This window comes from Apium graveolens, chromosome 9 (assembly GCF_009905375.1).
Source record: "Apium graveolens cultivar Ventura chromosome 9, ASM990537v1, whole genome shotgun sequence".
In the NCBI taxonomy this organism is placed as follows: Eukaryota; Viridiplantae; Streptophyta; class Magnoliopsida; order Apiales; family Apiaceae; genus Apium; species Apium graveolens.
In genome coordinates, this window is record NC_133655.1 from 265,225,938 (window position 1) to 265,249,358 (window position 23,421).

Here is a 23,421-nt window from a genome sequence, read left to right on the forward strand (position 1 = left end):
ATATTTTTATTGAAAAAAAATTATAATTATAATTATAATTTTTAATATTATGAAGTGAAAGCATCTAAAATTACATGCAGACATATCAAAGTGACTTATACAATGAACCACATGCGTATTTAATTTGGCATTAACATTTCTTAATTTTTAATATCCATTTTTGCATGTTTTTATTAGTTGCTCAGAGCTTAAGATCATAGCCAAATAAATGAAATTGGACGTGAGTCTGTGCTAAAATGTATAAGATTATATTTGGGTTTTCATCTACTATTTCAAGATTTTAAATTAACTGATTACTTAACATGAATTAGAATTCGATTTATATCGAGTCGTCCCATCCTATTTATTTAATTTAATAATTATTATTATATATTAATATTGATATTGATATTAGACTGAGAAAGACTGTTAAAGAGTATATAACATCATATTTGAGTCTTTTTCTATTTTTTAAGATTTTAGAGCGACCGATTATTTAACAAAATCTTCTGTTGTTCTGCCATTTTTCGTTCCAATTTTATCATGTGTTAGGCCGTGAATGAGCCATAACTTCATATTAGTATAATATTATTAGTTTTGGACCGAGCCCTGAGAAATTTGTTTTCGGTCAATTCTCAGAAGAGCTCATGCTAATAAAAGGAATTGGTTGCTCTGTATACAAAAGAAGTATACAGAAGAAGTATCTCTATTGTCGTCGACGTGGTCTTGGATTGATACCACCCAACATCATGCAACCTACCTGTTTGTATGAAAGTAAAAAATCACATATTCTTTTTCTTAATTTGACGTACAAATTACAGATTAGTTTCAATTAAGTTATTTTTATTTAGCAGTGATATTGATAGAATTTAATCCTATATGTGTGATTTTAAAAAAATATAAACTTGAAAAGTAGTGTTTTTTTATTAAAATGCCTGAAAAGAAGTAAATAACTACTCCCTCTATCCCAACCATTTGTTTACAGTTTTCTTTTTGGAATGTCTCATCCAATTCTTTACATTTCAAAACTTATCAAAAATAGTCAATGGTCCCACCACTTTCTCAATTTTCCTTCCCTCTCACACTACTTTTGTTCACTATCTCCTTTTTATACATTAAAAATTAATGGGTCCCACCACTTCATCCAATTTTCTTTCTTTTTTCACTACTTTATACATAATTTTTAACCTCCGTGCCCAAACCAAACGTAAAGAATTGGGTGGGAGGGAGGTAGTATTAACCAAAGCCTCTTCATTAATGTCATGTCTGTGGTCCCTAGTTGTAGTCAGTCTAAAACAATTTAGAGGGGAGTGTTTATATATATGATCCCCATTCCATCCAGTGTAGTATTATTTCTCCATTACTCCTCCTGATGGCTGGGAACTCGACAACCACAAGTGACCGATCCCCTCAAAAGCCGAGTTCAGCATTCAAGTTATTTGGCTTTCATGTCAAGACAAATGTTCATGAAACACCGCTCCCAAACAAGGAAGATGAAGATGAACAGTTAGAATGTATGAAATTTAGTTGTCACTATTGTAAAAAATTGTTCTCAAACTCTCAAGCTCTAGGAGGGCATCAAAATGCGCATAAGCGTGAGCGTCAAAGCTTGAAGCATCGTCATCAATTGCAATCTCGTGGTAAGGGTCATCGCTTAATTGCTCCAGCTCCGCCACCACTAGCATTTAACAAACATGCAAGAAGCTTCGCAGCTGCACGGTTAGCTCAAAATTGCTATGGGGTGCCATCACTTACTTGGTCCCCATTTTTCCGACAAATTCCTACTCCTTATGGTAATGGTAGCACTAATAATGCTGATCAGGCATTGCCTGTTAAAGGACAAGGAAGTTCGAATGTGGATTTAAATCTTAAACTCTGTCCTTCTAATTATAATTAGCACTATTTAGCTACTATTCCATATATTTCTTTGCTTATGTATGTGTTTGTAAAACGCTTAGGTCAGTGTCTATTTGCTGCTTTACTTAAACTAGTGGCTGTGTAGAATTTAGAACTTGGCTATGTATTTGTTTAGTGTTAAAGACTTGGTCACACCAAAAACAAGTCCATCTGATCATTGGGCCATCTGATTTTTTAGTTGGACATGCTTTAGATCATTTCTATGATATTTCACGCCCGCTAGAACGATTATCATTCGAGTAATTCTTGAGGCACAAAAGAGTATAAAAATTTATTATAAAATTATGTAGTACGAGTGACATGATAATATGAAATAATTTAATTAGTTTTATTTGTATGAATATTTGGGATCCATTTACATTTAGCCAATAAACTTTGATACGTTACACTTTTTTAACTATTTTAATAACTAATTTTGTATCCTTACCATTTGTACGAACATATTAGGTAATCTTCTTTTTATTTTGGGCCGAATTGTTTCCAATATGATTAACTTAGAATAAAATTTATGTTCATGTTACTTTCTTATTTGTGAAATTAGTAGAGTAATTATTGGAATTATACAAGATATTCAACTTTTTGTACACACCAAATGTCCTTTTGAAATTGTAGTTAAACTTAATATTCTAACATTATATTTATGCTCTACTTGAACTCGGTTAATGCGTCAGGAGAGCCGGCTTGTTTAGTTTTAACTTAATCGAGTCAAAAATTTTACCTGAATTCGGCTCGTTAAATTTCACGAGTCAAGTCGAGCCAGCTCATTTAATAACGAGCCGAAATATATGTTCGAACTTGGCTTGTTTATGTTGGAAGATGTGGGTTTTATCCTCACATTGTCAAGTCATATTTGACCTATTGAGTGAGAGAATATTTCGTAAGCACAACAAGTGACGTTTGGAATGGCTTCTCCCCCGTGAGAGCTTTCTAAGGCACTTTAAATCACTCAAAATGAATAAGAGATGAATCAGATATGAGTATCTAACCCTTGAAAGTGGAAATGTAATCAAGCAACCTTATATCCCACATTAAAATGGAAAAGGGGTTTCCCTTACTTTATATAGCACAACATTCTGTTAATGTCTAAATGTGTTACAAAGGTGTTGCTCAATATCCTATGTGTGTGCAAGGGGTACAAATCATGAGATTTCGAGGTTAATTCAAAGTTTGTAAAGGTCGTGTGGGCTACGTGCGGACACGAATGTAGCAGGAAGTTGGGTCATCCAATCACGAACTAGTTTTGCTAATTCTTATTTCCACCGGGCTTGGATTTTAACTAATTAATTCAGTTTTGATATGGATAATTATAATTGATTTGACAGAATATTAATTCGAGTCGGTTATAGATTAATAATTAATTAACGTTGTTTAATTAATTAATGGAATAGCGCACAAGTCTTGTTATCCCCATATATTCATCACTAAGTCGTAGGGTTTTAACTGTCCGGAAAAAACCCTAGCCGCTCACTCTTCTCTTTGTCTTCCTAGTGATAGTTCTATTGCTCGTCTCAAGCTCGCTGCAAGTGATGTACCTGCTTCACTGCAACCCGTTTTATCCTGGGAGGCGATTCGCTCAAACATACGGTGAGGGGGAAAATACTCTTTAAGGAGACAGTTCACGTATTAAACTCGTGTTTTCGTTCATTGTCTCCTCGTTATTTATATTAACATTGTTCTGTAATTGTTTCTCTGCACGTTTATGTTATTCACACACACGAACACGATTATTGTATGCTTCATATTTCGCAGATTATATAACAATCTTAAAGCGTATTTTATTTACATATATGATTTCTGATTTTGTGTTTACTTATTTGTTTGAGTTACAGATTTATGGAGAATAACACTGTGAACAACGCAATGTACACCGCGGCTGATCCCAACGCACAGATCGCTGGATCTGATGAGGTTCGCCAAAAGGCCCCTAACCCTAACACACAGATCTTAGTGACTGATTGGGCTCAGACACCTGTTGGACATGTGCCTATGGGACACACTGTCATTGGACAGTTTAGTGTGCCCTTCGGACAGACGTCGGCATGATTCGTTCCTCCGTCTGTACATGCGGTGCCTGCTGGTGTGCATACACCTATAGTACAGAGGTACGTATCTCCTGTCACATTTGTGGTGCCTGATGCACCTGTTATGCCAACAGCGGCTGCTGCATATGCTGATAAACCTGAGAAGTTCAATGGAACGAACTTCAAATATTGGCGACAAAAGATGCACTTTTATCTGACCACATTGCATCTAGATCGCTTCTTGAAGGAAGAGGTACCGTTGCTCACTGCTGAAAGTAACACGCAGATTGTGTATGTTGCTGATTCTTGGAAGCACTCCGACTACATTTCTCGAAATTATGTGCTGAATTTTTTTCCTAGCTCGTTGTATAACGTGTATAGCTCGAAGCCAACAGTTAAAGCCTTATGGGAGTTACTTGACCATAAGTATAAAACCGAGGACGTTGGGACTAATAAGTGGATTGTTGACCATTTTTTTGACTATAAGATGGAGGATTCTAAGATAGTGGTCGCTCAGGTGCAAGAACTGAAGGATGACATTCATCCTGATAGAATGGTCATTAGTGAGTCTTTACAAGTTGCTGCTGCAATTGAAAAGTTGTCATCTGGATGGAAAGATTTTAAAAACTACCTTAAGCACAAGCGAAAGGAGATGTATATGGAGGATCTGATTGTTAGGCTTGGCATTGAAGAAGACAATAAGGGATCTGAGAAGAAAGTAAATGTTATCACTGAAAAGGCAAACATGGTGAAGCATCTTCAAAACTCCAAGCCCAAGAAGACCAATTCTGGTAAAGGGGTAAAGCTGGCACCGAATGGAGGGATTTCGAAGATAAAATATTAAGGAAAGTGCTACAATTGTGATAAAGTCATAGGTCTTCTTACTGCAAGAAGCCTAAGAAGGCCAACAAGAAGAAAATATGGTCAATATTATCTCTGAGGAGATGGGTGACATAAACTCCTGTATTATGGTCTCTAAAGTGAACCTGGTTAGCTATAATACTCGTGAGTGGTGGATGGATAAGGGTGCTACCAGGTATATTTTCTTGTACAGGGAGATTTTCTCTAGCCTCAAAACTTCTAATGTTGGTGAGAAGCTTTACATGGGAAATTCGGCGACTTCCACCACTGAAGGTGAAGGCACAGTTATTCTGAAGATGACCTCTGGGAAGAATTTGACTTTGAAGAATGTAATTTATGTGCTTGATATTCGCAAGAACCTTGTCTCTAGTTCTTTGTTGAACAAGCATGGTGTTCGTATTATAATTGAGTCAGATAAGGTTATTTTGTCTAAGAGTGCTATGTTTGTAGGCAAGGGCTATGTAACTGATGGGCTTTTTAAGCTCAGTGTTATATATGTTAAGGACAATAATGAAATTAAGAATTATTCTGCTTACTTACTTGAGTCTCCTAATTTATGGCATGCTAGATTAGGACATAAGAGTTATGACACTTCACAAAGATTAAGAGTTAAAGAATACATACCAATTGAATATCGATTCAAAACATAAGTGTAAAACTTGTATTGAGGCAAAATTAACGAGATTATATTTTTAAATGAGTTGAAAGAAACACCAAGTGCTTGACTTAATACATAGAGACATTTTTTATTTAAGATTTGCTCCAACTAGAGGAGGAAATAAGTATTTTATTACATTCGTGGATGATTGTACAAAATACTGCTATGTATATTTGCTTAAAAGCAAAGAAAGCTATAGATAAATTTAAAATATATAAGAAAGCAGTTGAGACACAACAAAAAGAGAAAATCAAACGATACGTAGCGACCGTGGAGGTGAATATTTGGAACCCTCTGGGAAATTCTGTTCACAATATGGTATAATCCATGAGATCACTGCACCATATTCCCCTCAGTCAAATGGAGTGGCTGAGAGGAAGAATCACACTCTCAAAGAGATGATGGATGTGATTCTGTTAAGCTCTGGACTTCCGCAGTCAATGTGGGGGGGAAGCCATTTTAAGTGAAAATTATCTTATTAACAAGATGATTAGCAAGAATAAGGAAGTAAGTCCTTATGAAATATGGAAGAAAGAGAAACCAAGTTATCAATACTTGAAAGTGTGGGGTTGCCCTGCAAAGGTATTGATCCCTGCACCTAAGAATGTGAAGATTGGTCCAAAAACCATGGATCGTATCTTCATCAGATATCCATCACTTAGCACTGCATATCGGTTTCTCATGTATGATTTCAAGATTCCATACATTTAGAAAAATATGATTAAAAAATCTGGGAATGCCTCATTCTTTCAGACGATGTTTCCCTGTAATGCAGGAAACGAACCTCCTACAATGTCTAAACGAGCTCATGAGTCTATAGATGAAAATAATGAGAGTGAATAAAATAAAGACATAAAATATGGGGGTGGTGAGAAGGAGCAAAAGACAAAGTACGGAGAAATCCTCTGGGTCTGACTTAATGACCTATTTGCTCGAGAAAGGTGGTCTGAAAACCTATAAGGAAGCGATTACTTCACCTGATGGCCCTATATGGAAAGAGGCCATCAAGAACGAAGTTGATTCAATTTTGCAGAATCATACTTGGGAATTAGCAGACTTGTCAGCCAGTTATAAACCACTAGGTAACAAGTGGGTTTTCATGAAGAAGTTGAAAACTGATGCCACCATCGACAACTATAAGGTGAGACTTGTCATCAAAGGATACAAGAAATAGAAAGTCCTTGATTACTTTGACATGTATTCTCCGGGAACAAGAATAACGTCTATAAGGATGATGTTTTCCATCGCTGCAATGCAAAATTTGAAAATACAACAACTTTCCTAAATGGGAATATAGATTAGAAAATTTATATGGAACAACCTGAAGGGTTTTATGTCCCTGGATAAGAAAGGAAAATCTGTAGAATAGTGAAGTCATTATATCTCTTGAAGCAAGCGCCTATGAAATGGAATGAGAAATTTGATGAGATCGTGCTAGCCAGTGACTTCAAAATTAATGAATATGATAGACGTGCCTATTACAAGGATAACGAGAGCAGTTATGTCAAGGATAATGATAACGGTTATGTCATGATGACATTGTTTTTAGATGATCTACTTATTGCCGGAAGCAATGATAAAGTGATCAAATCTACAAAGGAAAAGTTAAAAGCAAGATTTGACATGAAAGATATGGGACTAAAAAATGTTATTCTATGAATTCCGATTTCTAGAACATCAGAGGCACTCGCTTTGAGTCAACCTCATTATGTTGACAAGATCCTTGAGAAGTTTCTTAAGGATGACTTTGAGAAAGCTAGGATACATGTGTATATGACTCTGCATCTATCCAAGAAAAAAGGTGTGGCAGTTTCCCAGTTGGTATACTCAAGGATAATTGGAAGTTTGATATACCTAATAAGTTGTACAAGATCAGACATTACAAACTCAATTAGCAAGTTGAGTAGGTTTATGAGTAATCCGGGAGATGATCACTGGAAAGCGATCATAAGACTACTGAGGTTCTTAAGAAGAACTCGAGACTATGCACTGCATTATGGTAGATATCCAGCAGTATTAGAGGGATATACTAACGCGAACTGAATATCTAGCAAGAAGGCCCTAAATTCAACGAGTGGCTATATGTTTACACTAGTTGGAGCGGCAATATCATGGAAATCCTCAAAGCAATATCATGTAAATCCTCAAAGCACACTGTGATAACTCACTCAATGATGGAAGCTAAGTTTGTGGCACTAGATAAATGTGCCGAAGAGGCTGAATATCTACGTCAATTTCTAGAGGAAATTCCACGATGGCCAAAGCCCGTGACTATTAAAGGGATACACTGTGATAGTCAATCCGCTATTGGTAAAGCACAATGTATAATGGAAAGTCTCGTCATATACGATGATCATATAGTTCCATTAGATAATTTATCTCAATCGGAATTATAACTACTGACTATATACCGTCAAAGGATAATATTACGAATCCTCTAACCAAAGGGTTATAAAGAGAAGTAATTAAGATTTCATCTAAAGGGATGTGCCTTATGCCTATTGCTTAACAGCACATGATGGAAACCCAACCAATGTTGAATGGAGATCCCAAGAACTAGGTACAAAGGGCCAACTAAATTATGATGACCAAATCGTTGCGGGAGTATCCCCTGGCGTGATCCTATGATGAGGAAATAGTGAGACCTGTACGACACGAGGTTAAGTTTTTGAGCTTTTAATGATCTTTTGACGAATACATGGAGTTCAGGAGTGAACGTATGGAATTCAGTTGAGTAAACGCGGGTCACTCTATAAGATAAAGATCACCTGTGTGGGAGAGCAGTGGAGCCGCTTCGAAGGAAAATTACGAGGCACAATTATTTAGAAACTCCTGCAGAAACAAGACGATGTTCCATTACCAAAATGGACATACTCATGAGAGATGAACGAGTCAGAAAAGATATAATGTTAAGTATATCATCGTTTACACAAACGGTCAAATATTTCAAGGAGAAGCATGTCCATTATCTACCAGTAAAGTCGATATGCTTATTCGAGCGAAGGTTCAAGGAACATTCTTTACCTATTGTATGCTATATTTGATTGATGAAACTATTGCCAAGTCAAACTATGTGTCTATTTTTCTGGTGTGTGCTACTAAACATTAATCTCATCCATGCGGGGGATTGTTGGAAAATATGGATTTTAGCCCCACATTGTCAATTCATGTTTGAGTCATACTTGAGTGAGAGAATGTTATGTATGTGCAACAATTGACTCTTGAAATGCGTGCACCTCAGTGAGAGCTTTCCGAGACACTTTAAATCACTCAAAATGACTAAGAGATGAATGAGATATGAGTATCTAAAGATCATTCCTTGAAAGTGAAATGTAGTTAAGCAATCTTATATTCCACATTGAAATGGAAAATGGGTTTCCATTGCTTTATATAGCACAACATGCTATTAATATCTAAATATGTTGCAAAGGTATTGCTCAATACCCTATGTGCACGGGAGGAAAAGGCCACGTGGGTGACGTGCGGTCACAAATTGGGCCGTCCAATCACAAACTAGTTTTGCTAATTCTTATTTTCATTGGGCTTGGGCTTTAATTAATTCATTTTTGATACTGATAATTATAGTTGATTTGGCACAATATTAGTTCGAGTCGGTTACTGATTAATAATTAATAAACGCGGTTTAATCAATTAATGGAGTAGCGCACAAGTCTTGTTATCCTGATATATTCATCACTAAGTCGTAGGATTTTAATTGTCCAAAAAAAACCTAGCCGCCCTATATTCTCTCTATCATCCTGGTGATAGTTCTCTTACTCGTCTCAAACTCGCTGGAAGTAACACACCTGCTTTACTGCAACCCATTTTATCATAGAAGGCGATTCGCTCACACATACGGTGAAGGGAAAATACGCTTTGAAGAGATAATTTATGCACTGGACTCGTGCTTTTGTTTATTGTCTCCTCTTTATTTATATTTACGTTATTCTGTAATTGTTTCTATGCACCATTCTCTTATTCAAACATGCATGAACACGATTATTGTATGCTTCATATTTCGCAGATTGTATAATATTTTAGTTGCTCGTTTAACTAAACGAATCGAGTCGAGTCCTGTTAAATGAGTTTGAGTCAGGCGAGTTCACAATCCGTCCAACCCAAATTACAACTATATAGACAATAATTCAGCTAAGTAAATCTAATTAGATCATGTTATATGATAATAAAATTTTAATAAGTTTATAAAGTTCGTTAAATATACCTTTTACTTATAATAATTATTTGAAAAAACTAACTGAATATCCAAAAATTTGCAAATTCAAACTACTTTTAACGAATGTTTGATTGAGTAAAATCCTTGCTATAATACATATAAACTTTTATGACATAAAGTTTTTACTAATTTAATTTAAATGCCGGATTTATGATAGAAAACTTCTATCGTTTATAATCTAGTTAAAAATTCGGTAGTACGGTCACAAGTTCATTTCCTATCAGAGATTTTAAAAGATTAAAAAATATCACTTTTATCGTTAATTGCTATGTTTTATTTCGAAAAAGGTGTTACTTTACCTAAACTGGATGTACATGAGCCACTTATATCGTAATTATTGAATTTCATTGTTCTAATGATAAATTATATAATGAAATAGCTTAAATGATTATTCTTTCCTTTAGAGTCTATGTTAGAGAACTTAATATATGATACTTATCATTTTCGATATAATTTATGTTGATTTCAATAAAAAAATATAGGGTATACTTAGAGTTGCTTAAAACTTGGTTTATATGTAATGATTTTATGTCACTTTTTTTTATATGTTCGGACAACTTTTAGGCCCTTCGATCTCTTTCAGAGATGCACGTAACGTCTTTTCCTCATCTTCAAACTCCTCCCTTCAGAGCTTAATGGCTTTAAGTTTCAAGTCATCGACTTTTCTTTTCCTAGTTTTTTCCCGAGACTCCTTCTCCCCCTTTTCGGTCTCCTTGGATTTTTCTTTCTCTTTTATATTCTTTCCAACCCTCGGCCTTTTCAGCATCGTCTGCTACTCAAGTATAGGGACGATGCCAAGTTGTTCATGAAATTTGGTTTTCAGGTTCCGAGGGGTATTGGTGGTTGTTTGGACATTTGTCCTTTTTGTGGATCAATGAACCCAGGTGGTTCACCTTCGCCATTGATGTTTGTCATCGTCTTAACTCTTAAAAATTAGTCTCGTATTCATATAAACAACGCCAAATATTCGAAACAGTTTTTCACATAAATAGTTATCAGTCAAGCACTTCGGATTTCCCTGTAAAAAAAAGAATATGAGTGACTGTGCACCATTTCACCTCCGGTGTGAGAATAAATTAACTGATTTTAGGTAGATAAGAATGAACATTAGAGTTCTGAGAGTATGTGACAGTGTGTTTATCAGAATGAATGTGTCAATAATAATAACCTATTATCATATTAACGTTATTTTCTCCCATCATCCGGTTCATTATGATATATCAAGTAGGTGGAAGGTGGATGGGACGAAGACCACGTCCTACTCGCGATCTTCATCTGAGCTAACCACCTAGCTGTTGGACTCCCAAGCCCTGGATTGAATTGTGATGGATATTGGGCTGAATAGCATTCGACCCAACCACATAACTTACTTCGTTCGGCCCGATCATGGTAATGAACTTAAATACCCTTCAACAAATTATATCACACAAAAAAAGTAAGAACATGTTTCACGAAAAAATATAAATAATTAATAAAATGTTTATAATGAAAATTTGTAGAACACATGTTAATAATTTAATAAAATCTCGAACACATTTAATTTGGCATAAATGGTGTCTCTATCATTCATATCTCGAAGTAGCGCACACAATTATTTTGCAACAATCTGATCTCAGTTTCGTGAATCAATTAGTGTAATTAAATCGTATAAAGATAACTGAGTGAGAGAGATACATGATAAAGAAGATTATAGGTTTTCCACGAATCAAGGATTAGGGTTTCACGGCCAACACATGTTATGAATTCTGTTAATCAGTCAATTTTAACGATGGAGACATATATGCCCCACAATTTGACTGTATAAATGTCGGCTATTTTGCCCTCTTCCAATTTCCATCGTGATTCATGTGCTAATTCCAAATATCACAAGGGGTTAGCGAATCCTTGATTCATGTGCATGGTGTTAATTGTAATCAAGAGAAATTGTTGCGACGAAATCTTGGATGTGACAACGAGTGTGAGTTTTTGGCCAGGACATTAAGAATTAAATAGGAACATGATTCTTATGGCATAATATAGGTAAGTGCAATGTGAAGAGAATCAAGGGTCAAGGTATTATCCGTTTAATTTTACTTACTTTTATGTATTATTGTATATGACTTTGTACATAGAACACACAGTACACATATATGTGCACATAAGTCGGGGTCTTTTGAGAAAACAGTCCCTTCATTTTTTGGAATGATGGTAAGGTTGCGTATAATATACTCTCCCGAACAGCGCCCTATGCAGTATATACTCGATACGGTTGATTGATTGATATTAATATATTTTTATAAAAATTAATATCTAGTAGCATGCTTTTAATGAAAATTTATAAAACACATTAAAATTAATTAAATACTTCATTAACAAGTAATTTATGAAACACCCAAATAGTTTATAAGTGATTTTTTTTAATTATGTAACATATGAAGTTATAATAATTCTTTTTTAAAAAAATATCTCAAATGGAACCGAATATACAATTTGAGCCACATTCGCCGGATACGGGGACTGGTCTAGCACTTGCAGAAATTATGGAAAAATGATTTGACCGTTGACTAAAAACAAAACAGAATCACCTAGAAATGCTCATTCGGTGTTGCTTACACAGCTACACCTATTCTTACAGGCTCGCACGTCGCCAGACAAACTGATCGCTATAAAAACATTTTTAAGAGACAGGGATGAGCAAAATAAAATCAAAAAATTATAATCGAGCCAAAAAATTAAAAAAATTATACAGAAAAAAGAAAATTAAAAATTAAAAATTCATAACCGGACTAAATCGAATTAAAATATTGGGTGAGGTGGTTTCGGTATTGGCTTGATAATGAAACCGAAAATATATTATTTTTTATAGTTTATAATATTTTTTTAGTTTAGGTCGTCTCCTATGGTGTTGGTAACAGGAATGGTAGTTCGCTGCTAGTTAAATGATAGAAGTTATGATCATCATCTTCTCTACTTTGGCTATAACTAAAGTTTCATGTTATTTCACCAGAATTATATAAATAACACATTCATTAGAGAAAAATGGTGGGAAACTTGGAATGTGCATCTCTGCTTCTAAACATAATAAGACCACTTCTTTCTTACAAATGACGCCATAACCTTAATACCTACCATGCCGAGTCGGAGGTTTTCCAAAAAATTTACTAAATAATATGATAAATATATGATGGTTTTTTATTTGTATACGCATATTTATGCATGCTGACTCTCCTATTATTATTAAAATTGTTGTTATCTACAACGTGACACATCAACATTTAAAAGAAATTAGAGAATTTTTTTGAAAAATCTAACATTTCTCTAATTAAATTATTCATTTAAATTATTCGGATATCAAGCATAGAAATAAGCAATGCTTTCTAGTAATATAATGGTGCAAAATTCATTATGAACGGTTCGGTTATACTTGATAGTTAGAAACTAAACCGACATTAATGATTCGGTAACGGTTCTTACTCAAAAATATGCTCAATCGACTCATGCATATCCCAACCAGATAATTTATGAAATATTCCATGAGTCATTACGTAAGTACTATTTTAATCTTTCTGCGCGCTTTGACCACATATTTTTATTTTTAAATTTTCTTTTTTTACATAAAAGTTAAAATATTTTTATTTTATTTAAAAAAATGAATTTTAAAAAATTGTAATTATAAGTTACGTTGTCAAAGTATCTAAGGATATATGCAGTCAAGTCAAAATGACTTGCGTAATGAACCGAGGAGAATATATAAAAGTTAATTTATTTTATTTTATTTATAGATAAGAAATAATTAATTTAACTAAATTAAAACAAATATTAGTATACTTGTAGTAAAATAATTTATGAATTAAAATGCAAAACATAGTAATTGCTAAACATGTAAAATTGGGGAGGTGACAAAAATGTTGTTGCAAAAGTTGGCGTTGGCCCTGAGATTGGAGCACAGCAGTAACAACAAATACTCGGAATAAAGAAAAGATTTGAAATGAGAGTTGATCATCCCACGACAGAGACAATGAAAACTTCGAGGTTGTTGTCATCAACCTCTGCACATCTGAATTGAATATTTGTTCTTTCTATATTATTAAATTTTAAATTTTGAAAATTAAATATTACTATAATCGAGTACGGAGACCACCACCCCACAAAAACTGTCGCACATACAGATTCCAATAAAAAGATTTATAGACAGCTAGCTAAATCTGTTCTTTGTTATCCCCCATCTAGGATCCATCTTCATCTTCATCTTCATCTCCTCGTCAAAAACACACACAAACACGCACTTATATGGAGGAGTGCAGGCCAAGTTTTCGAAGTGCAGCAGGAGAAAGGAGGCTAGAGATAGTGAGCGGGAAAGTGGTTAATGCAGGGAAGCAGATGATGTATTCATCGCCTGAAATGAGCAGCATTTCAAGCAGTAGAGTGAATAGGTTGAGTCAGGTGGTGGCTTCTTCATCTCCTGCAAAGCCCTGGGGGTTTAATGATCCTGAGATGAAAAGGAAAAAGAGGATTGCTAAGTATAAAGTTTACTCCATTGAAGGCAGATTCAAAGCTTCTTTCAGGAGTGGGTTTCGTTGGATCAAGACCAAGTGCTCTGAGTTTATTCATGGCTATTGACTGCTCTTTTTCCTCTTTTATTTATGTGCAATTTACTTTCTTTCTATTACATAGATTGGATTTTTGATGTTTCCTGATTTAAATCTTACTATTTGGTTTCTTAAGATTTGTCTGATTTGATTTGAATGTACATGATGTCCCCTGTTATAAGAACACCAAACAAATCATTCGAATTGCTGCAACACCAACAAATTATAACTATCTACGTACTACTAAAAACCCCAGAATTTGAAATGAAATGTACGTTTTCAACACAATCCTACGACATTGTGGACATCAATTAAGTTGCAGCCGATGAAGCTTATTTAATTTATGATACATTTCATTTGAAATGTGCCTTGCAAGGACTCAGGCGTACTGGAGCATTATGATATGCGGATCGATGGAGCCAAAAAAGAAAGAAAGGAATATAACAACTACTAGTACTATGCAATTCAATTGTGGTGTATTCTATTCTACCACATCATACTAAGTGCAAACATCACGAGTATAGAGATTCTATTCAATTGTGGCTTAATTTACATGCCTCTCGATAACTTGATCCATCTTCGTTTTTCTTTGGTCCTATAGAGATTCATAGCCTCGGTCAATTAGTTCCTCCTCACCTCCACAAATGCTCCTCCTTTGAAGTGCATACAACTTGCCTATGCATATGCTACGTGCGCACGGGCGGATCCAGAAATTCAACTTATATTTTATCTTTCCTTGATCGATCCCGGAAGTAATTAATGGGATAACCGAATTCTGTTTGATTTATGCATGTACATAATTTGGTTTCTTATTATGCCCTCCGGTCCCTGTTACTGTAATCTTTCCGTTTAGTTCAATATTCATTTCCCAGGATCTCAAATAATTTAATGAATTGATGGAAAAAGTCACTGAAGAATATATATTGTAACAACACATGCATCTTATTACCGGGAAGATAATACAACCAAGATTACAACAGAATATGAAACCGAAAAATAAGAAGATTTGCATGTAAATTAAACCCCCTATTGTTGGCCCTTCATTTGATCATAAAATCTAGCAATGAACTCATCCGCCTTGGAATCAATCATGTCATCTGCCTCGCATATTTCAAGCAATAAATTATTACTGTCATCCTCAACATCTTCATCAGCCTCTTCGTCCGCATCTAAATCACCAAGATTAAGAGCAGATGCGTATCGACTCATATTCTCCATCGACATTTTGCTTAAACTATTCGTCGATTCACTCTGCCTCATTCTTCCTGATTCAGCTAATTCTTGAAGACTACTACTTGATCCATAACTTGTCGTGCCCCAGGATGTCGTGGACAAAGCCGGAGATGCACCAAAATAATCATCATCCGAGGATGTCGATTCTATAGAAAATGTCTTGGCTGGTCTCGGAATTTGTGGTGGCGGAGATCGGAGGTCCTGCGAATGTAAAGGCCGCATTGAACCTACAACCATTTTCCAATTTTCATCTGAATTTAAATTATCATTTGTTGTAGCTGCGGTTATTTGCTTTGTTGCCTTTGGTTTTTCGCTAGGGCGACCACCTAACATGCCCATTGCGGTCTTGAATAGACCAAATCGTTTCCTCTTTCTCTCTCCATTGAAATTTTGATTTTTAGGACCGCTGTGGATGACCATGGCGGTGCTGGCTGATTTATCTTCCATAAGTTGTGTGTTTTGTTTAATATATAATTAAGGGTCAGGTAGCTTAACGCCCTCTACCCTGCAAAAATGCAGGGCGAGAGGGAAGATAAATTGTACCGGACTAAAACTCTGTATCATGATAAACTATTTATACCCTTCATCTTTTTAGTTATTTGTTTGTTTGCATTTTTGACCATTTTAGGCCTTAGATTTTCAGGGGTAATATATACTAGAGGTGGCAATTTGGACTAAAACCAAAAAACCCAACCCCAGCAAATTCAAAATATGGATTTTGATTCAATTCAAGATCACACATTATTAAATGGACCGGGCTGGATTTCAGTCACATATTTGCTTCCATAATCTGGGCAAAATATGGTAAAAAACCTGACAACCATTTTCCGCAGCTCAGGTAATCTCAAATCAGAACTCATATATAAAATTACAAATTTATCTTGAAATCACAGACTGTGTACTCCTCGGCTGTCACATATGTGATCTAGTTTTTGGATCCATTTGAAGAATCCGATCCAATTGCTTTTCCGAAAAGAGTCAACCCGCTCTGTTGTATATATTCAAGCTCTATTTTCATGTTATTCGACGAAAAAGAAATAGAGGAACGAGGATATTTACAGTTTTTACTTTTTAGACCCACCGGTGTGTGTATGGACTCGTTTGGAATTTTTTAAAAAATGTAATTTATAAGTGATATATATATATATTGTAACTTATAAGTTACTAGTTTAAATCTTGTGTGATGCACGAGTTTCCGTTAATAAAATCTTGTGTGATGCACGAGTTTCCGTTAATATTTAAATTTTTTATTTATCCCTTCGTATTATAATTTTAAAATTATTCATCTAAATATATATTTATAATAAATTTATAAAAAAATGGTAGGATAACATGTGGTCATAGTTTAGGAGGTAGTAGTTTAATAATTTAGTAGTTTAGCGGATATATAACACTGTTTATTTATTTTATTTAATAACCAAAATTAGGGAATAACCGTTGGACCAAAGTATACCCCATTACGATTATCATAATATAGTATAGAATTGGGTGTTTGAATAAGTTTACGTGATTTATAATTTTACGTGATTTATAAATTGTTGAAAGTGTTTCGTAAATCTCTTCTATATATAATAGGAGAACAGGGTATAATTTCAAGAGATTAAAAAGTCTGTTAGATATATTTGATAATGTCATGACTAATATGATTTATGTTTAGTTTTCAGATCTTACTTAAACATGATAAATCAGTACTTACTGGAAGTCAGGACTTAAGGATATCAGTACTTATATTATCAGGAGATAATCATCAGAAGATGGATATCAGAACTTAAGTGCTGAAGGACGTTCAGATAAGGACAGTAGCTGATTAAAAGAAAGAAGATCGAGATAAACATAAGAAGAGATATGCATGAAGAAGGAATTCTATAAAGAAAAGAATACTTGGAAGAAAAGATATTTGATTGATATATTTTAGGAAGCAGAATTATATTCCATATAAATTAGCGATTATCTTGTAACTGTGTAGTATATAAACACAGACATAGGGTTTACACTAAAAGTGTTATCATATTCGAGAAGATTATTCATAGTAACCCTAGCAGCTCTCGTGATATTTACTCATCACTGAGAGGTAACAGTTCCATACTGTAACAGAGTTTATTGTTTCAATAAAGTTTGTTTTCTGTTACTTGAGATATTAAAGTTCGATTTGATTGTACTTTACACTGTATTCACCCCCTCTACAGTGTGTATGACCTAACAAGTGGTATCAGAGCCTATCTGTTAACGCACATACAGTTAAAGATCCAAACACAATCATGTCTGACACAGAAACTCCAACTAAGCCTACCAAAACTGAAGAACCACCAAAGACACAAATTCAAAGTCGGTATGAGACCATCAGAGTTCCCATACTGAGACCATCTGAATATTCCATATGGAAGGTGAGGATGACCATGTTCCTGGAAGCAACAGATCCAGAATATCTTGATAGAATCAAGGAAGGGCCTCACAAACCAACCAAGCTCGCTGTTGCAGTTGCAGGTGAAGCAGCAAAGACCGTACCAAAGGAGAAGAGTGATTATACTGCTGAAGATATAATATCAATTGCTAAAGATGCTAAGGTACGACACTTACTACATAGTGCCATTGATAATGTAATGTCAAATAGGGTAATTAACTGCAAGACTGCTAAGGAGATATGGGATGCTCTGGAAACAAGGTGTCAGGGAACCGATACAATTAAGAAGAACAGGAAGACAATACTCACTCAAGAGTATGAACACTTTGACTCAAAGGCTAATGAGTCATTGACTGATTTATATGATAGATTTGTCAAACTCTTGAATGATTTGTCATTGGTTGATAAGGAGTATGATCTTGAAGATTCAAACCTTAAATTCCTGTTAGCTCTTCATGAATGCTGGGATTTGAAGGCAACAACAATAAGAGACAACTACAATCTTGATGAAACAACTCTTGATGAAATTTATGGAATGCTCAAGACTCATGAACTTGAGATGGAACAAAGAAGCAAGAGGAAAGGAGGAAAGTCAAGGATAGTTGCTCTTAAGGCTGAAGAAGAATTCCCCAAGGCAGCTACCTCTAGAAAAGACAAGGGTAAAGCTCTTTTCACAAAGTCTGATACTGAGTCATCAAGTTCTAAAAGTGATGATGACTCGGATTCTGAAAGCTTGCCTGAGACTGATGCTGATGAGGAGATGATGAAGCTGTGTGCTCTTATGGTGAAAGGGATCACAAAGATTGCATACAGGAAGTTCAGGAAGGGAAAGAAGTTTTCCAGGAAAGGCACAAGTTCTGATAAGAAGAATTTCAGAAGATCTGAGGGCAGAGGAGGAAAGTCTGATAGAGGAGATTATACCAATGTCAAATGCTATAACTGTGGTGAGAAATGCCACATATCTCCTGATTGCAAGAAAGTAAAGGGTGACAAAGGCAAGGCTCTTGTCACAAAGAAGAAAAGTTGGACAGACACCTCAGACTCTGAAAGTGAGGAGAACTATGCGTTGATGGCAAATGCTGATAAAGAAAGTGCTGAGAGCAGTTCTGAAGCTGCTGAAATAAAGGTACCCCATACTACTTATGTTTTTCATACTGATGATATTAATGAGTTGAGAAGATATCTTAAAACCATGTTTGTTAGTTATAGAGATCAAACTTTAACATGTGAAAGATTAACTTCTGAAAATCTTGCTTTTAAGAAAAGAAATGATTTCTTAGAAAAAGAGTTAGTTATGTTCCATCAAACTCAGAAGGATAGAGATGATGCTTTTTATGTTAGGGATGAAGTGCTAAAATGAATGAATCTCTAAAATCTGAGTTAGAAAAGGAAAAAGAGATTATCAGGACTTGGACTAACTCTGGCAGAACAACTCAAAATTTGCTAAGTAGTGAAAATTGGAAAGAGGGCTTAGGTTATGGAGATGATAAGAATGATAAAGGAACTGTAGAAATTAAGCCTGTTGTTAAGCAAAAGCCAAAATTAAAACCTGTTAAGTTTGTAACTGTAAAGTCTGATAATGAGAAATCAGAAGTTAAAGAGGAATTAACTTCTGACAAACTAAAATAGGAAAAGACAGTTGAAGTAAACATAGGCTTAATGACTAAGAAGCAGCTTAAGCATAAGCTGAAAGATGTTAAGAATGCAAACAAGGTAAAATCACCTAGGAAAAATAGGAATGGAAAGGAAGGTGTGAATAAAAGCAATAATTATAAGCCTGTTCCTGATGCTCCTAGGAAAACGTGTCATAACTGTGGAAGTTCTAACCATCTGGCTTCTTTTTGCAGGAAGAATAAGAACATAAACTCCTTACCCTCAAAATCAGGAGTTAAGAGTCAGTCTGTTAGATATAAACCACAAAATCCTTGTTTTCATTGTGGTAGTTTATGGCATTCCATTTATACTTGTAAGGAATATCATAGTTTGTACTATGATTATTATCAAATAAAACCTTCTTTAAAGAAAGTTTCCATTGTTCCTTCTAGTGTAAATTCTGATTCAAAGTCTGATAGTGTAAGTTCTGATAAGAAAAATGTTAACATAAACTCTGATGCTAAATCCGCTGCAAATGTTAACAAATTTAATGAGGCCAAAGGATCCAAGCAAGTCTGGGTCCTTAAAACTAATCATTAGTGGTCTTTGTGATTGCAGGGCAACAGGAAAAATATTCTAGTTCTGGACAGTGGATGTTCAGGACATATGACTGGAAATAAAGCCCTGCTATCAGACTTTGTGGAGAAAGCTGACCCAAGTGTTTCTTATGGAGATGGCAATATTGGAAAAATATTGGGATATGGCAATATCAATCTTGGGAATGTCATCATTAAAGAAGTAGCTCTGGTCTCAGGACTTAAACACAATTTGCTGAGTATAAGTCAAATCTGTGACAGAGGTTATCATGTTGATTTCTTTGAAGAACACTGTGAAGTTGTGAGTAAATCCAAAGGCAAAGTTGTTCTAAAAGGATACAGGCGTGGTAACATCTATGAAGCTAAGCTTTCAACAAGTACTGATGGTTCTGCAATCTATCTGATGAGTAGAGCATCAATTGAAGAAAGCTGGAATTGGCACAAGAAACTCTCTCATTTAAATTTCAACAATATAAATGAACTAGTCAAGAAAGATCTTGTGAGAGGACTGCCAAAGTCAGTATTTGCTCCTGATGGCCTTTGTGATTTTTGTCAGAAGGCCAAACAAAGAAAATCTTCATTCAAGAGCAAGACTGAATCATCAATTTTTGAGCCTTATCATCTACTACATGTTGATCTATTTGGTCCAGTGAATGTCATGTCTATTGTAAAGAAGAAATATGCATTGGTCATAGTGGATGAGTTCACCAGATACACATGGGTGTATTTCTTGCACACAAAAAGTGAAACTGCATCTATCTTGATTGATCATGTCAAACATCTGGATAAATTGGTCAAAGATTCTGTGAAAACCATAAGGAGTGATAATGGCACTGAGTTCAAGAATTTAATAATGGAAGCGTTCTGCAAAAACCATGGAATTAAGCAGGAATTTTCTGCTCCTGGAACTCCACAGCAAAATGGAGTTGTTGAAAGGAAGAATAAAACTCTCACTGAAGCTGCACGTACATTGCTTGAAGAAGCAAAGCTTTCAACCTATTTCTGGGCTGAAGCTGTGCAGACTGCTTGTTTTACTCAAAATGCAACACTCATTAACAAGCAAGAAAAAACACCATATGAGATGGTGAAGAAAAAGAAGCCAAATCTGAAGTACTTTCATGTATTTGGATGCAAGTATTTTGTTCTCAAGACTCATCCTGAACAGCTATCTAAATTTGATCTAAAAGCTGATGAAGGAATCTTTGTTGGATATCCACTTTCCACAAAAGCCTTCAGAGTCTATAATTTGAGAACAAGAGTGGTCATAGAACCTATCAATGTCTCTTTTGATGACAAGAATATTACTGGTCTTGAAGATTTTATTGATCATGATCAGCTGAGATTTGAAAATGAAGACTCAAATTCTGATACTGAAAATCCTGACAGTCTAATTCCTGATACTGTAAACTCTGATGGATTAAACTCTGATGTTATTGAAACTGTGGTGACTACGCCAAAGGAAGATGCACCTATGCAGGGGGAGCATACTCAAGAACATACCACATCTCAAGAAGCATCAGAACATACATCTGGCTCTTCAAGTTCTGATTCGTCAAGTTCTGATAAGTCAAGTTTTGATAGTTCTGAAAATCTAAATTTTGAAGAATCCAACTCAGAGAGCATAGTTTCAGGGGGAGCATCAGAAAATGGAAATGAAGACAGCATGGATCATGGGGGAGCATCCAGTTCTAGAGAAAACCTTCCATCTGCAAGGAAGTGGACTAAATCACACACACCTGATTTGATAATTGGAAATCCTGATGCAGGTGTCAGAACTAGAACATGTACTTCAAATGAATGTCTTTACAATTCTTTTCTCTCTCAGACTGAGCCAAAGAAAGTGGAAGAAGCTCTTCAAGATGCTGATTGGGTGCAAGCAATGCAGGAAGAGTTAAATGAATTTGAAAGAAACAAAGTCTGGACCCTAGTGCCAAGACCAAAGAATAGATCTGTTGGTGGTACAAAGTGGGTATTCAGAAACAAAACTGACAGTGATGGAATAATTACAAGGAATAAGGCAAGGCTGGTTGCAAAAGGATATTCTCAACAGGAGGGAATTGATTATGATGAAACATTTGCACCAGTTGCTTGGTTAGAAGCCATAAGGATATTTTTGGCTTATGTTGCTCACAAAAAGTTTACTGTCTTTCAAATGGATGTGAAAAGTGCTTTTCTCAATGGAGAATTGGAGGAGGAAGTATATGTTGAACAACCTCCAGGCTTTGTAGATTCCAAATATCCAGATTATGTCTACAGGCTTGATAAAGCACTTTATGGACTTAAGCAAGCTCCTAGAGCATGGTATGAGACTTTAGCTCAGTTTCTTATGGAAAGTGGATTTAACAGAGGAACAATAGACAAAACACTGTTCTACCTCAACCATGGAAAGGACTTACTTCTGGTCCAGATTTATGTTGATGATATCATTTTTGGATCTACAAATGACAGACTTTGCAAGAAGTTTGCCAAACTGATGCAGTCAAGGTATCAGATGAGTATGATGGGGGAACTTAGCTATTTTATGGGCCTTCAAGTCAAGCAGAATGAAGAAGGCACTTTTATTTGTCAAACTAAGTACACCAGAAACTTGCTGAAGAAATTTGGAATGCAAGATTGTTCAAGTGCATCCACTCCCATGGCCACTTTAACAAAAATGGACAAGGATACTGGTAAATCAGTAGATATTACTGATTACAGAGGTATGATTGGCTCTCTACTCTATCTAACTGCTAGTAGTGTTAGGAATATGTGTATTAGTTTGATGATAAGTTAAGCAAAACACTTAAGTAGAAATCTAGTATTTGTAGCCTCAACGGATAAGACCATCTTGGCTATCCGTTGAAGGAGTAGCCTTACTTAGCAATAAGTTTGGTATTGTAGCACATTTCACTCTCTGGTTTCAAGCTGTAATTCTTAGATGTTGTTAGGAAATAATCAGTCATGTTGACTACTAATGGATGTACAAATAGGAGGGCTAATTGTAAATATTTCATGCCTTGTAATTTTGTATAAGTGAAGAAGTGTCAACGGATATTGAAGACCTTCAACGGATAAGAAACAAAGCTTCAACGGATGTCTCTAATGCTTCAACGGATAAATATCCATCAACGGATAAGTGCTTCAACGGATAAAGCTTCAACTGCTAGAGCATCAACGGATAAAGCCATCAACGGATGAAAGCTTCAACGGATGCTCAGTCTCATAGCAGTTGATAGTGACAGTTAACAAAGCTGACAGAGGCACATGGATTGACAGAGATGTGGTAGCCTATTTCAGGAACAGCAGAAAAAACAGCCGTTTTTAGTCTGGTTCAAAATGGAAAGTCAACAGATAATTACATATTACACTGGATAAAAATGG

General features: G+C 35.3%; 2 protein-coding genes across 2 annotated transcripts; one reads left to right on the forward strand and one right to left on the reverse strand.

Annotated features, from left to right (window-relative positions):
* The first annotated feature begins 1,351 nt into the window (after nt 1-1,351).
* LOC141686275 (zinc finger protein GIS2-like) lies at nt 1,352-1,876 on the forward strand. The gene has a single exon (XM_074491319.1). The coding sequence runs from the start codon at nt 1,352-1,354 to the stop codon at nt 1,874-1,876; it is 525 nt and encodes a 174-aa protein (XP_074347420.1).
* Nucleotides 1,877-15,157: 13,281 nt separating this feature from the next.
* LOC141686605 (uncharacterized) lies at nt 15,158-16,023 on the reverse strand. Its single transcript, XM_074491634.1, has one exon. It carries the CDS (start codon nt 15,916-15,918, stop codon nt 15,265-15,267), a length of 654 nt encoding a protein of 217 aa, XP_074347735.1. The 5' UTR covers nt 15,919-16,023; the 3' UTR covers nt 15,158-15,264.
* Nucleotides 16,024-23,421: the final 7,398 nt, after the last annotated feature.